Below are 14,832 nucleotides of genomic sequence, written 5' to 3' on the forward strand. Positions count from 1 at the left end.
AGAGGGGCAGCCCCCAGCCCTCCTCCCTGAGGGGCTTCCCATGCTGCTCCCACCTCTGTGGCACTGCCAGGACGCAGCCCCAGCGTGGTGGGGATGGTGCCCATCTCTCCCCACCTCCAGCCCTCCCTGCCCTGGCAGCCCCCGCATGCCCGGTGCCCCCGGCCCCCCGAGCCGTGCATGCCGTGTCCCACTGGGGTCCCACGGGGGTCCCACCGGGGGTCCCACCACCCTCACCCCCTGTTTGATGTCTGGGATGGGATTTTTTTACCTGGGGGGTGGGTGGGGGTGGGGGAGTGGGGCACAGACCCTCACAGAGGGAGCAAAGGCAGATTTGGGCGGTGCAGACCTGGCCCAGTTTTCTATGTAACGAGCATGTGAAATGTATTTGTGAGCAAAAAAAAAAAAAAAAAGAAAAAAAAAGGGATTTTTGTGACTCGTTTGGTTTTTTGGGGGTTTTTTCCCCTTTTCAGCAGATCCCAGGGCTGGGAATCACCAACCATGGGAAGTTCAACAGGGGGAAGTGCTGGATTCTGCCTCTGGGATGGGGCAACCCCGGATGGAGAGACAGACTGGGAGTGAGAGGCTGGAAAGCAGTGAAAGCAGGGAAAGGGCCCTGGGGGTCCTGGTGGGTGGCAAGTTGGACCTGAGTCAGCAGAGTGTCCTGGCAGCCCAAAGGGCCACCCTGTCCTGGGGAGCATCAGGGACAACATCACCGGCCGGGCCAGGGAGGGGATTGTCCTGCCCTGCCCTGACCTGGGGCGGCCTCACCTCGAGTCCTGGGGGCTGTTTGGGGGGACACAATGTAAAAAAGAGATGAAACCATCAGAGTGTCCAAAGGAGGGACACGGAGATGGGGAAGGGCCTCGATTTGAAGCCCTGTGAGGACACTGAGGGCACTTGGTGTGTTCAGCTGGAGGAGACTGAGGGGAGACCTCACTGCAGTTCCAGCTTCCTGGGCAGGGGCAGAGGAGGGGCAGGCACTGAGCTCTGCTCTGGGGGAACCAGGGAATGGCTGGAGCTGCATCAGGGCAGGGTCAGGATGGATCTCAGCAGAAGGTTCTTCCCCCAGAGGGTGGTGGGCACTGCCCAGGCTCCCCAGGGCAGTGGGCACAGCCCCAAGGCTGCCAGAGCTCCAGGAGTGTTTGGATGATCCTCTCAGTGACAGAGTGTGACTCTTGGAGATGGTCCTGTGCAGGACCAGGAGTTGAATTCAGTGACCTTTTTAGGTCCCTTCCAACTCAGCATATTCTGTGACTCTGTGAGGTGGTTCCTCTTCTAATCCTGAAGTGACCCCCTTGGTCCCCTTTCCCGTCCCACCAGCCCCAGGGACCAGCCTGACCCCACACAAGGCCATCCCAGCCCTTGGCTGAGCTGCCATCACCATCCCCACGAGGCCAAGGCCACCCCAGTGTCCCTTGCCCAGCTAGCTGGGCCCCCCTGTCCTTGTGTCCCCCACAAAGGGGCTGCTGCACCTCCCCAAATCCCACCGTGTCCCTCTCCCTGCTCCCACGGCAGCCCCAGTCCCGGCTTTCCCGGAGTGGGCTGGGACCGGGAGGCTGCAGGGTGGTGGAAGCAAAGCAATGCCTCCATCTGCTGGAGAAAAGGACCCTGGGCCAGTTCCAGCCTCTTCACCCCAAAATTCCATCCCCTACTGCTCCCCTGGGGCGAGGGAGGCTCCCAGCACCCCCCTCAGGGGCACGAGGGAGGGTGGCCCTGGTTGCAAAATTATCAGGATGCTGCAGCCCCCACAGGCTGGGCAAGAGAGGAAAAGAGGAAATCAAGGTTTTTTTTGCTCATTTCCTGCTCATAGAGAAGTCCTGCCTGGCACAGGAGTGCCCAGGAGGTGAAGGGTTGGGGTTTCAGTTCCTGCCTGTGCCTGAGGGTTTGGGGGCACCTTGGGGACACCCCTGGGAGTTAGGACTCACTCCTTCAGCAGCTTTTTGGGGATGAGCTGCCAGGATGGAAGATGCTGAGAGGTGGTTTCAGTGCCCACGGTGCCCACCCAGCTCAGCAGTGCCACAGGGATCGTCCCAACCTGCCCTGAACCAGGCCTGGAGCATCCCCACAGCAGTGAAGGGTTGGGAATAATGTCATGGAAAAAAAAAACCAAAACACCAGAAAATAAAGACAATTAGGAAAATGCAATTTTCCAGCAGGTGCCTTTAAAGGTCCTATTTCCCTCTAGGAACAGAAACCAATTTCCTCAGGAATCAAAGAATCTCTGGTTCCCTGTGAGGGTGGGCAGGCCCTGGCACAGGTTGCCCAGAGCAGCTGTGGATGCCCCATCCCTGGAAGTGTCCAAGGCCAGGCTGGATGGGGCTTGGAGCACCCTGGGCTAGTGGGAGGTGTCCCTGCCCATGGCAGGGTGTGGGATGGGATGATCTTTAAGGTCCCTTCCCACCCAACCCATCCTGTGGCTCTGTGATTTGCTGCTGCTCAGAGCAGTTTGTGTCACTGTCATGGACACAAATGACACACATACACCCACCCTGTGCTGACCACCATCAACAAGCCCCAAATCCTCCTGGATCTTAAATGTTCCACTTGATATTCTTCATTTTTACAGCATTTCAGCCCTGGGTGAGGTGTTGAGGGAGCAGCACCAAGCCAAGATTCACTGCCAGGCAGGGTGGGCAGCAGCCCCTGGGCACCCTGAGGTGGATGGTGCAGGAACCAGTGCAAGGTGGCATCTCCCAGAGTCCTGCACACCCTCCCTGAGCTGGTGCCAGATTCAGGGATGACTCAGCCCCTCCCATGTATTTTTATCAGCTCTAACACACGGCCTGGGCTTCACAGAAACGGCCCCTGGCCAAGGGCCAACAGGCACAACCTCCCAGTCTGCTTGGGGTCGGCTGGGAAATGGGGGTTGGAAAATAAACACATGGGGAAGAAACCCTGGAGGAGGGTGGTCTCCTCCTTCAGGCTCACAGCACCCATTGAGTCCCACCCCGGGCCCCCAAAGCCCTGAAGAGGTGCCCAGTGCCAGGGCTTTGTGGTCAGGCTCCGACAGTGAAAATACTGCGGATAAATCCACTTTCTTCATGGAATCCTCATCCCCCAAATCCTCATCCCAGCCTCGCTGCTCCCAGGGAAATCCCTGCAGTTGGTTCCCCAGAGAGGGGCTCAGTCACTCATTTACCCCACACTAATGAGGGCCATCACTGATTCATTATTCCAAAGACTGAATAGAAGGGAGGAAATATTAAAATATTTTGAGATTTAGATGGTTATAAAGGTGACTTTATCCCAGAGGGACAGGCAGCAATGGGAGGAGTTGTTCCAGCAGCTGAGCTGGGTCATTTGTGCTCTCTGAGCACCTGAAAAGTTCTGGGAGACTAAAAAATGTGTTTTCTAAGAACTGCACTCCTCTAGTGCAGCAGCTACAGGAAATCCCGGCAAAAACATGGAAGAACACAAAACAATTCCACCTTGACAACACAACCTGGAGAGAAGGGAATTAATTATGTGACTTGGAAAGTTTTTATGGTGGGAATCCCTCTTTCAACACAACTGCCACCCATGCAGCCACCTCCAAAGCCATCTGAAGGAGGGAGGAAGCTCCAGGAGCAGCTTGAGGGACACAAATCCACTGCCCCCAGGATGCCAGGGGGCTCTGGGGGCTCCAAGGAGGGAGGCCCAACCTCCAGCTTCCTTTAGCCGTGCAAGGAGCAGGTTTTGAAAGAACATCCTCCCACAAAGGGGGTGCCGAGAGTCGCTCAAGGGCGATTCCTGGCGGTGCCATGGCCAGAGCCTGGCGAGCCCGGGATGGGCAGCGGGAGCTGCTGCGGATCCAGGATATGGAGCTGGAGTCCCCCAGGCCTCCGTTGCTGCCAGGGAAAACTCCGAGGTAACAAACTGCTCTGCAAAGGGGGCCCGGGAAGGAGCTTCGGGCACGGCTGCTCCAGGGCAATGATCCAGGGTTCGGAGGGGGGTTCGAGGGGTCCGAGCGGGGCACAGCCTTGGATTGCTCAGCAGGGGCTGTCCCAGAATGAGCAGGTTTAGAGGAAGCCACGGTGGTTTCGGTACCGTTGAGGGCAGCGGAGTCAGCGCCCGGCCAGGATGGGGAAGCGAAAGCAGCGGCTCCGTCCCACTGCCCTCCTCCTCCTCCTCCTCCTCCTCCTCCTCTGGGCTCTGCCTTCTCCCTCCCCGCACACAGACCCCCGTCCTAGCCCCCCCGGGCCTGCCTAGGGGTTAGAAAGGCTTTCCCTGCTCTTGTCCCACACCTCTCCCACCGTCCTGTCCTCCTCGGGGTCACCCAACAGGTCCCCCGGGGCAGACCCCAACCCTGCACCCGCTGGGATGTCGCTCAGCACACGGGGAGCCCCCGAGGCATCTCCCACCCCCGGCACCACCCCTCCCCCCGAAAGGGGAGTCACTGTGCCACCAAACTCGCTGTGTTTTGCCCCAAAACCCCACCACCAACCTCCCCAGGCCGCTGCTTCCCCTTTTCTCTTTATTCTTCCTGTGAGCCGGCACGGAAAGGAGTCAGAACCCCCTCGGGGGGGGTGGGGGTGACACTGATCCCGGCTCCCTGCAGGGCCAGAGGACATTCCCGCTGCTCCAGCCTGGACCTGGGTGCCCCCGGAACGCCCACCCCCATGGGGGACACCCCGGCCCGGGCCCCCGACCCAGCCCTCATCTACAGCAACGTGGGTGAGTGACATCCCGACCCCGCTGTCCCCCTGCTCGCCGCGGTGTCACCTCGGATGATGGGGTGGGGATGGAGCCGCTGCTGTCCCCGCCCTGCCCCGCGGCATCGGTCACCCCTCCGGTGCTGGGGCTGGAAATATCCAGGGAGGGGGGCAGGAAATATCCAGTGGGGCAAAGAACGACGTGTCTGTCCTCCCATCCTGCTCCCACTTTCTTCTCCTCCATCATGTCTGTTCCTCCCTCCCCAGGAGAGCTGCGGGCTCACCTCGCCCCCCCCAAGGCGAGCCGAGGGGAAGGAGCTGGGAGATCCCTCTCTCAGCCCAGCCAGGAGCCGCTGCCTCCCCCACTGCCCAAAAAGCAGCTCCAGCGAGCAGAGTCCCTCCCGGAGCAGGGACCATCCCACCACTGCCAGGGTGACCCCACACCAGGGGCCGGCAGCGTCCTCTACAGCGTCCCACCATCCCACCTGCGGCACGGGGAGGGGGCTCCCAGCCCTACCCCCACTCGGGACAGACCCTCCTGTGGACCCAAGAAGCCCCTGACCAAGTCCCGAAGCCTGGGGGAAGCCTGGAGCAGCCCCCAGAAGGGCCCGTCCCCCAGCCTGAGGGAGCTGACGTTCGGGACAGCGGACGGGGAGCTGGGGCAGCTCCTGCACAGCCCGGCCGGGGTGTGTGGGGTGCTCTTGGGCTGCCAGGCAGCCACCCTGGCCCGGCTCTCGGCTCGCATCCAGGAGGAGCTGGTGGGGCTGGAGGAGCAGCAGCAGCTGCTGGAGGCAGAGCTGGTGGGGAAGCGCTGGGGAGCCCTGAGGATCCTGGAGCCGGAGCCGTGCTGTGAGAGCGGGGACGCCTGGTACTTCAGGGTGGGCTTCACCTTCGGGCACAGCCAGCTGGAGTTGGCAGCCAAGGTAAGGAGGGAACTGGTAAAATGCTCTGGGTGGTGCAGAGGGAGATGGCTCCTGCCCCGTCATGCAGCAGCTTCCCCTTTCTGCACCTACTTCTGCATTTGCTGAAGGAGATGGTGCTGCTGGCGGGGGTGACAGGGGTGACACTCCCGTGGGTGACACTCCCACGGGCCCAAGGAGAAGGGCACTGCTGGGGAACATGTCCTGGCAAGTTGTCCAGAGGGACCAGCGTACACAAAGGAGAGGCTGGAGCAGGGCTGGCTGCTCTGGAGTGCAGGATGAGACCCATCCAAGCAGCTCTGCAGCTTTCCTGAGGGGCTACTCCATCCCCCCCTCCCATCCCAGTTCTTGCTCAGGGAGTTCAAAGGGTGGCCCTGAGCTGCTGGGGTGGCCCATGGCTCTGTCCTCGCCCAGCTGGCCATGTCCTGTCTGTCCCTGCAGGTCCCCAAGCCGTGCTGCTCCAGCCTGGGGGTGCAGAGCTCCCTGGGGCCACACTGCAGCATCCAACGCCTGCTCTGCCGCTTCACCGACCGCCTCCCCCGGGAGCTGCTGCTCCCAGGAAACCCTGGAGAGCAGAGCCAGTCCCCTTCCAGGCAGGAGCCAGCCTGTCCTGCCACCCACCCCGTCCTGCAGGTGCTCATTTGTGCCGAGGTTCCCCACCAGACCCTGGCAGACTTCGTGAAGGGGTCCCAGGAGCTGCACAGGACCAGCCCTGGGCACTACGAACGCCTGGGCTGCCTCCTGCTCCTGCAGCTGTGCCTGGGGCTGGAGCACCTTCAGGGGCAGAAGGTGGGGCAGGGGGACCTCAGCCCCGAGAAGCTGCTGCTGGTGCAGTGCCCGTGTCCTCCCGGGAGCCAGCGAGGCAAGAAGGAGCCCCTGGGACTGTCCCTGCCACGGCTGCTCATCAGCAGCTTCTTCAGGGCCAAAGAGAAGCGAAGACCTTGTTCCACCAGCCAAGAGCAGGACTGGGCCGAGGGCCTGGCTGCACCCACCTCCCCAGCAGCAGATGAGCTGATGCTGGGCAGGCTGATCTATCAGATCCTGCACGTGGACATCTCTCTGGAGGACGCCTTGGGGTTCAGAAGCAACAGGCTCCCCGAAATCCCCTCCCTGTCCATCTACTCGGCGGGACTGCGGCACTTGGCCTCGCTGCTCCTCCACAGGGATCCCTCCAGGAGGGCCTCCATCCCCCAGGCCAGGAGCATCCTGCAGGTCCTGCTCTGGGGGCCACGCCAGGAGCTCTTTGCCAGGAGCAGGAAGACCCTCCCGCTGCTCCAGAGCTGGGTGGAGGTGAAGAGGGCTCTGCTGCTCCTCAGGTTTGCGGAGAACTCGGCCGGGGCAGGGGGAGAGCCGGCCTGGAGGAGTGGCTGTGCTGCCAGTACTTCCAGGAGGTCACTGAACACACCCTCTACCAAGTCACCCAGGATCTCTATGATGCTCCCTAAAGCCAAGCTCAAGTTCAGCCCACCCAGAGGTCTCCTCAAGAGCCCAGTGGACAAATCTGTCCCTGCCCATGAGCAAACTAGATGGTCTTTAGGGTTCCTTCCAACCCAAACCATCCCATGAATCTGTGAAATCCATCAGCTCCCAGTTTTCACTGGGAAAACTGCAAATCCAAAGCCACTTCCCCCGCAGCTCAGGAACGATGGGAGCTGGGACCAAGCTCCCACACACAGAGGGTGTGTTTTTACACCCTCACATGATTTCTGGCTGATGCTGAGTCTGGTTTACTGGAGCACCTCAGGAAACGGGGCTGGATGGGAGCCCCAAGCACCAATTTAGTGGCTGATTATCCTGAGGGAAGTTTGTAAGGTTCAGAATTTGCACAAAACCCCCCTCAAGCCCCCTCCTGTGGCTGTTTTAAATAACACCCCAAGCCACACCTGACAACTTAATGCACCCTCAGCAAAGGAGAAACACAGCAGCTCCCACAGCCTGAGCCTCTCAGAAAGGATTTGTGGCACAGCCACAAATAAAAATGACAGTCTGAAGGGGGAAATGCAGCAGCCCCACAGCTTCAATAAAACCTGGAGCTGAGCCTCTTAAACACTGGGCCTTTATGTGCTTCTCTGACAGAATTACACACTCCAGTGAGGGATCCAGAGGGAAACACAAAGCCAAACTTCCCTGCCCGGGGGTGTTCAGCCAGAACAGCCTCTTTGGTGTCTAGTAAATAGCTCAGGTGAGTTTATGGGCAACCAAGGAAAGGCTGATGCATCTGCTCCTTGCTGTGACACACCATGTGGGACCTGCACCCCGCTCCCCAAACCCCTGTGGGTGCTGAGGGACCATCAAGGCCCTGCTCAGGTCATTTCAATTATTATTCAGTAATTGTTAATCCGCTCACAGCCATCTAGAATGGATATTAGGGGAAATTGCTTCACCAAAAGGGAGGTCAGGCATCAGAACAGGCTGCCCATGGCAGTGGTGGAATCACCACCCCTGGGAGCGTTCAAAAAACCTGTGGGTGTGGGTTAGTGGTGCCTTGGCAGAATGGTTGGGACTCAGAGGGCTTTTCCAGCCTCAGCAATTCCATGATTCTGTGGCTCCATCCCCTGACAGCAGCAGGGACAGCCTGTGCACCCCCGGTGTGCCCACAGACACCCCCACCCTCCAGAACAGCCTCCTCACCAAGGCTGGGCCACCCAAAGCCTGGCACAGGCAGCACCCAGGCACAGAACTGGGGTTTGAGTGCCATGATGGGATTTTGGGTGCCCTGCTCTCCTCCAGCCTCCTCTCCTGTAGTATCTGCCTTGGCTACGAGATGGCAGCAGCTCCCCAAACACAGGCATCTCCTCCTGGAGAGACAAAATCTGCAGCTTTGAGCACCCCCTGCACCCCCGTTCTGGTTTCCAGCTGGGGTGACCCCCTCTCCTCCTGCCAGGGGCAGCTGGGAGCACCCAAGATCAGCAAAAACATCTCCAGAGGACTGTGATGTTTTAAGGCAGGGGCACAAACATCTCTCTGTGGAGAGAAAAACATGGCACAAGCAAAGGCAAACGGGAATTTTTCCTGACAGCCGGGTTAGGAAGGTCAGTCCTTTGCCACCAGAGGAGGAACAACCACCCCTGGTCATGGTACCTTAGCCTGGAATCTTCTGAGAGGGAAAGGACCCCCAGGGATCATCAGTCCAGCTCCTGGCCCTGCCCAGGACACCCCAACAATCCCCCCTGTCCCTCAGAGCGTTGTCCAAACGCTCCTGGAGCTCTGGCAGCCTTGGGGTCGTGCCCACTGCCCTGGGGAGCCTGGGCAGTGCCCACCACCCTCTGGGGGAAGAACCTTTCCCTGAGATCCATCCCAAACCTGCCCTGACTCAGCTTCAGGCTGTTTTGCTGAGTCCTGTCACTGCCTTTCCAAAAATCCCTGTAGGAAGAGCACGATTGTAGGGCCAGAAGAGAACTGGGAAGAGACCTGGGGAGGAGACCCCAATTTGAATTCCACCAAGAACCCCAACCTCGCACCACAATCCCTGATCACTCCCACCTCGAGATCCACCCCCTGCTGCATCTCCAAGCTGTTTTGTGGAATATTTTGGTGCATTCCACACAATCCCAGGACTTCCAAGCCCAGATCCAGCCAAAGGGATGGCCTGTGGGGTCACAGCATTCCCTGTTCCCAAAGCCAGTCTGAATCCCCCCCAGAGCACTCACACACACCCCATGCTTCTATTTACACACTCCCAGCATAACCTGGCCAAATAACCCATGCCCTGCTCCCAGGTTTTATAACAGGAAGGATTCATTGGCCTAAACTGTGCCAAACAAGCCTGCAAGTATTGGGAAAAAATGAAAATACCACTCTTTAAAGCTCTGTTTAGAGACTGATGTAACTTCAGCTCAATGATAATTGACAATTTGATTATTCCCAGCCCAAATTTTGCTAATTCCAGCACCACAATGAGCCATTTTTCCCTTCTGGTCACCACCCTGAACACCAACAGATGACTCTGGATCCCAGGAACAGCCCCTCTCCTCACCCCTCTCAACCACAATCTGCTCCCCAAGAAGAGTTCTGGAGCCTGCTCAGCCTCAAGTGCCACAACCCTTCCTAAATCACCCCCAAAAAAACTCCTGAAGCCACCCTGCCCAGCCAACACCCTCCAGTTACTGGGAACATGGAAATTACAGCTATTTAAGTGGGATATTTGATATTCAAAGCAGCCCCAAGAGCTTCTCTCACCTTCCACTTGTGACTTCCCAACCAACTCACACCCTAAGGATCCTAAAAAACCCTCCCTAGCAGAGATCCCAATTCCCAGTGGGAATGGCCAAGCTGCTGATTACTCACTTCTCCAGGATTGCTGGATTATTCCAAGCCCTGGCAGAGCACATCCACGAGTTCCAAAGTCAAGCAAAGAACGAGCAAAGCCTTTCCACACCTGCAACTTTTAATGGTTGGGGCAGTTCCAGAGCCACCTCTTCAAGAGTGCAAAGTCTTTTTGTTTTGTTTTTTTTATTTTAAACAGCTTAAAACCAGCGATAAAAAGTAAAATATAAATTTTTATTTAGAATTAAAAGCAAATACTTCAGTATCACAAACACAATATTAAACTTCAAGAAATATACTGCTAATTTGGAGGGAGCATTTATTTGTGGTTTTGTTTTTGCACAACCATGCACACGAAAAAAAAAATTTAAAAAAAAAAAAAAATTCCAGAGGAAATAAAACGTGGAGCCCCAAAATTTTCAACATCTCACCACCAACAAAAGACCAAACCAAACGAAACAAAAAATAAAATAAGCAGCTGGGTCACAACGTTTCGTACAGAGTTATATATATATATAGACTGGAATAAGATGTTGACAAAATTTCTACAGGAATCATCTTTATGGACAACAAGAAAAGCTCTAAAGAGGCAAACACTGCAATCTAATCTTCTTCTGCTGAGTCTCTCTCCAACGTGTAGGCCATGAAGCAAGCGTCTGGTCTCTTGGGGACAAGGGGATGCCCTGGTCTCACAATCTCAAAGCCCAAAAAGCTGAAAGTTCGGAGCAATGCAGCTACAAAACATAAAGGAGACAAAAGTTTCACCCACGTGGCACTGCCCCCTTCAACAGCAAAGCTCAGCTGAGAGCTGCAGGTTGTACCTCCAGGGGAGCTGCGAGGGGAACACCCACCTCTGTCATCTCTGTTCTTGTGGAAACAAATGAACACGTGCTCCACTCGAAGCTGTTCTTCAGCGAATTCCAGAAGAACTGCAAAACTGAGGGAGGGAGAAACACGAGGTGTCAAGTTTTGAATGTCCTGAAGGGACACACAGAGGATGGAGCTCAACTCCTGGCCCTGCACAGCCCCAGCAATCCCAGCCTGGGCCTGAGCGCTGTTCCAACACTCCCTGGGCTCTGGCAGGGAAGAGCTTCCTGCAGAGATAGTGGGCCATTCCACACAGGAATTCCTAAGGAAGAGGCATGGCTTGGAGCCTGCCACCAACAGGAGATCCCTGAGCCCCAGGCTGACCTTGAGGGCAGAAATCTAAGTCTTAATGACACAGAAAATGTGTCTTCTGGGGCAGCTGAAGGAGGAGCTGCAGTGACAGAGTCTGAGCCAGGCTGGAGTTCCCCAGGGACAAAACAGCCCAAAATCCCAGACAGTGGGATCCCAAATCCCAGGTGGCTCTGCCTGCAGCTCAAACCAGGACCACTGAGCTGCAGCCTCTCCCAGGAGAACATCCAGCAGCATCATTTCAGCTTTCAGAACATGAAAAGTTTATTCCACCCCACTGCCAAGAGAGGAGTTCATCCTGAATTTTCTCTCACCTGTCCTTGCTCCCCTCAGGCAGAGCACCACTGGGAATTTCTATGTAGAGGTTGTTGTTGTTCAGCACTGCTCTCCAATTAATGTGTTTGGCATCTGTAAGCCTTGACTGGACATTGAGAATTCTTGTCCTGTTGTTAGATGTTAGTTCTTCTGTTACATTCAGCCGATTATCCTGCAAATAAATACGTGCAGGGTTATTTTTTCCCCCCCTCAGGCAAGGAACACCTCCAAAAAAAAAAAAAAGCTGCTTTTTGTGCCTCATACTCACCGAATAAAATAAATTAGCTGAAAGATTGTGATCCCTCTGACTATTCCCTCGCCCACCTGGGATCTTCAGGGGTGGGTGAGGGACATCAGGAGCACCACCGAGGCCCCGGACCCAGGTTACTACAGCAATTGAAGGGAACCCTGGAACTGCAAAAGGGATCATCAGACAGTCACACGGGGACCCACAAAGCATTGACACACTCATCAGACGGCGAGATTTAAAGAAATAAAGCAAGCCTAGGCCAAGGGGCTCCTCCCACTGCATGCCCAGCAAGGGGGAAGACAAAGGAGCCTCCAGAGCAGGGGCAGGAGCTGCTTCGTGCCCACAAAGCTGCTCCTGCAGTTTAAGGGAAAAGCCTTTCCTGCAGGGAAAGACCAAGTCAGAGAGGAAAACTCCTCTCGGTTTGACGTGAGCCAGGTGTGTTTCTGTCCCAGGCCAGGCCTGAGGTGATGTCAGAAGAGCCATTCTGCAGGAATGTGCTGTCTTCTCGCTCAGCACAAACCCCAGCCCAGCAAAACAAGGCTGGTTTTTTTTTTTTTTCCCTGGGATATCCAGCCCTGGTTACACCTCAACCCTTCCCACCAGCACTCCCAGCTCAGGCAACTCCAGGAAATATTTCAAGCAGGGGACATCTGTGAGATCACACTCCAGGAGCCTGAGGAGCTGAGCCCACACCTGAACACCTGCAAACCTCCAAACCCCCTTTGCCAGTGAATTCCTCGCTGCTCCAGGAGGGGAAAACATCGAGTTTCGAGGATGCAAAGCTCTTTTTTTTTTTTTATTTTTTTTTTTCTCGAAGTTCCTGCCCACCCTCCGGAGCCCAGTTTAACTCCTCCCGTGGCAGAGCAGAGCTGGCCCCTCCCTCTGCACCATCCTTCACCCGCAGGCTCAACTCTTGAGTTGCGTCATCTCAGCAGATGCAGCAATCGAGGCCCTTGGGGAGATTTTCACAATCGTCCTGTCTCGAGTGCCAGGAGCCACTGCAGCCATTTGCAAATCCGAATAAACAGCTCCAAAATAAGCCTCCATTTTGCACCCCTCAGCACGGCGGTTTCAGCGATTTTGGGGTGGTTTTTTTTTTTTTAATTTTAAGGAGCTTGAAACTTGTGATGGATAATCCGTATTAGAAAGGCTGGGAATGAGCAGTGAGGGGAAATATGTGCTGGAAGCTAAATTATATATATATATATATAATATATCAAAAAATTATCTATATAGAGCAATTACAGTTTTTTACTAAAAATGTGTGTTTTAAATTTTACGTTTATTTAATATATGTTTATTTTGTATATTTTAAATGTAAAATTCTACTTTAGTATATTTATTTATTATATTTATATATTTAATATATATATTTAATATATTTATTTTAAAATATAGATTTTAACTTTATATTTGCATGTTTTATATTTTAGATGTTTATTTAAAACATACGTTTTTAACTGCTGTTTATCTGACCCATGTTTATTTTTATATATATATTTAAAATGTAAATTTAAACTTTACACTTATATTTTAAGCAATTAATTTTATATATTTAAAACATAAATTTGTTCCTTATATATATTTTTATGCGTATTTTATTATTTTAAACATTTTTTACCTTTGTTATTAACTTATTTAATGTATCTTTATACGTGAAATTTTAACTTTATATATTTTGACATATATATTTTCAACGATAAAACTTTATATATTTAATATATTTTTATATATTTTATTTTATATAGATCTATTTAAAAACTAAAATTTCAATTTTTTTTTTTTTTTAATTAAGTAGGTGTTCAATTTAAGGCTGTTTAAAAGCCAATTTTCCTTGGTACCAGCATTATTTATTTTATATCCCGGTGACTGTGGACTGTACATCCCTGCTCTTCCTTACAAATAAACCTTTCAACACCCTTTTCAGGAGGGTGCAGCAGCAATCCCCGTCACAATTTCACCTTTCTCCCCCATAAAATGTGGTGCAACATGAAGGTTCCCAGCCATAAATATATTTCAGAGCGATGTTTACGTGCATTAACGCCTCTTGGGAAATAAAAAAACCCACCTTTATACCGCAGTCAAGTATAAAAAGGGCGAAAAATCTCCTTTCGCAGCCCACACAGGAGGTGTGAAGGGCAGATCGGAGCCCTGATCACCCCCAGCCCCCCCAGTTCAGGTATTTTCTTTCCTCCCAGCACCTCTGGGGGCTCTTTAATCTTTCGGGGCAGCTCGGAACCCCCAGCTCTAACACTCTTACCCTCGATTCGTTCTCCGGAGTGTCCACGGTTACATAAAGGGATAAATCCCCTTCAATCCTTCCGTATCTTTGCCTAATTATTGCTTTTCCCCTCTGCCCCCCCCCCCCCCCCCAAACTCAGCCCTGCTGGTGTCGCCGGTGCCCTCAGGGGTACCGAGACAGCCCCAGGGAGCCAAAAAAGCTCTTTTTTTGCGGTGGGTTTTTTCCACTCTCCCCTCCCGCCTGTGCCCACACACAGGGCGGGGGCCAGGCCGCCCCTCCCCCGCTGCCCACGGGGCCTCCCCCACACCCTCCGCGGCCACCGGGGAGGCCACCGGGCAAGGGGACAACGAGGAGGAGGAGGAGGAAGGAGGAAGGAGGCAGCGAGCGCCCGGCGGGTGAGCAGGCTGAAAGAGGCCGCGGCCCCTCACCTGCTCTGTCCGGTACTGAGGCTCAGCACAGCGGGCATGATGGTGCTTTTATTCCCCTCTTTCTCTCTAGCGAAGCAGTGGCTGTTGAGTATCCGTTGCAGGGAGGATTTCACCATCCGGCCGCTCTGGTCCGAACCCCGAAACCCTCCGCCGCCTCGGCCCGCCGCTCCCCAGGCGCTGCTACACAAAATGGCACCGCGGCCGCAGCGGCTCCTTATATACCCTCCGACGCCACGCCCCCTCGTTGAGACCACGCCCTTCTCCGCGAGACACGCCCCCAAAGAGAGACGCCTCTCATTGAAAGGTGTGGGTGTCAATCAGAAATCACCGCTTTCTATTGGCTGAAGGAGAGTGGGGGTGGGACGGCGAGCACGGGTTAGCAGGGGAGGCGGGGGGTAACGGCGCGTTGTGATTGGCTGTGCCTGCCGCGGGTGGGCGGGGCCGGCGGGGCTCGGGGCAGCGGGCGCCTCGCAGGTCTCACTGTCCCCGGAGCCGCCGGTTCGAGTCCCGCGCCCCGCCCGGCTGAGGTAACCGGGGGGGTGGGGGAAGAACAGGGGTGGAGAGACTTGGAATGACTTGGAATGACTTGGAAAGGCATGGAGAG

The 14,832-nt window shown here is 54.9% G+C and overlaps 2 protein-coding genes across 2 annotated transcripts; one reads left to right on the forward strand and one right to left on the reverse strand.

Moving 5' to 3' along the window:
• The first annotated feature begins 3,740 nt into the window (after positions 1-3,740).
• On the forward strand, positions 3,741-7,560 carry PEAK3 (PEAK family member 3). Its single transcript, XM_050321528.1, is given in 6 exon segments — positions 3,741-3,847; positions 4,538-4,653; positions 4,899-5,389; positions 5,441-5,554; positions 5,993-6,902; positions 6,905-7,560. Coding segments are annotated over 6 exon segments (1,830 nt in total). The 3' UTR covers positions 6,997-7,560.
• Positions 7,561-10,030: 2,470 nt separating this feature from the next.
• On the reverse strand, positions 10,031-14,413 carry OAZ1 (ornithine decarboxylase antizyme 1). The gene is given in 6 exon segments (XM_050321480.1): positions 10,031-10,551; positions 10,669-10,754; positions 11,308-11,480; positions 11,577-11,663; positions 11,665-11,722; positions 14,229-14,413. Coding segments are annotated over 6 exon segments (651 nt in total). The 5' UTR covers positions 14,345-14,413; the 3' UTR covers positions 10,031-10,420.
• Positions 14,414-14,832: the final 419 nt, after the last annotated feature.

The sequence above is a fragment of the Myiozetetes cayanensis genome, unplaced genomic scaffold (assembly GCF_022539395.1).
Source record: "Myiozetetes cayanensis isolate MyiCay16 unplaced genomic scaffold, myiCay2020 scf26, whole genome shotgun sequence".
Classification (NCBI taxonomy): Eukaryota; Metazoa; Chordata; class Aves; order Passeriformes; family Tyrannidae; genus Myiozetetes; species Myiozetetes cayanensis.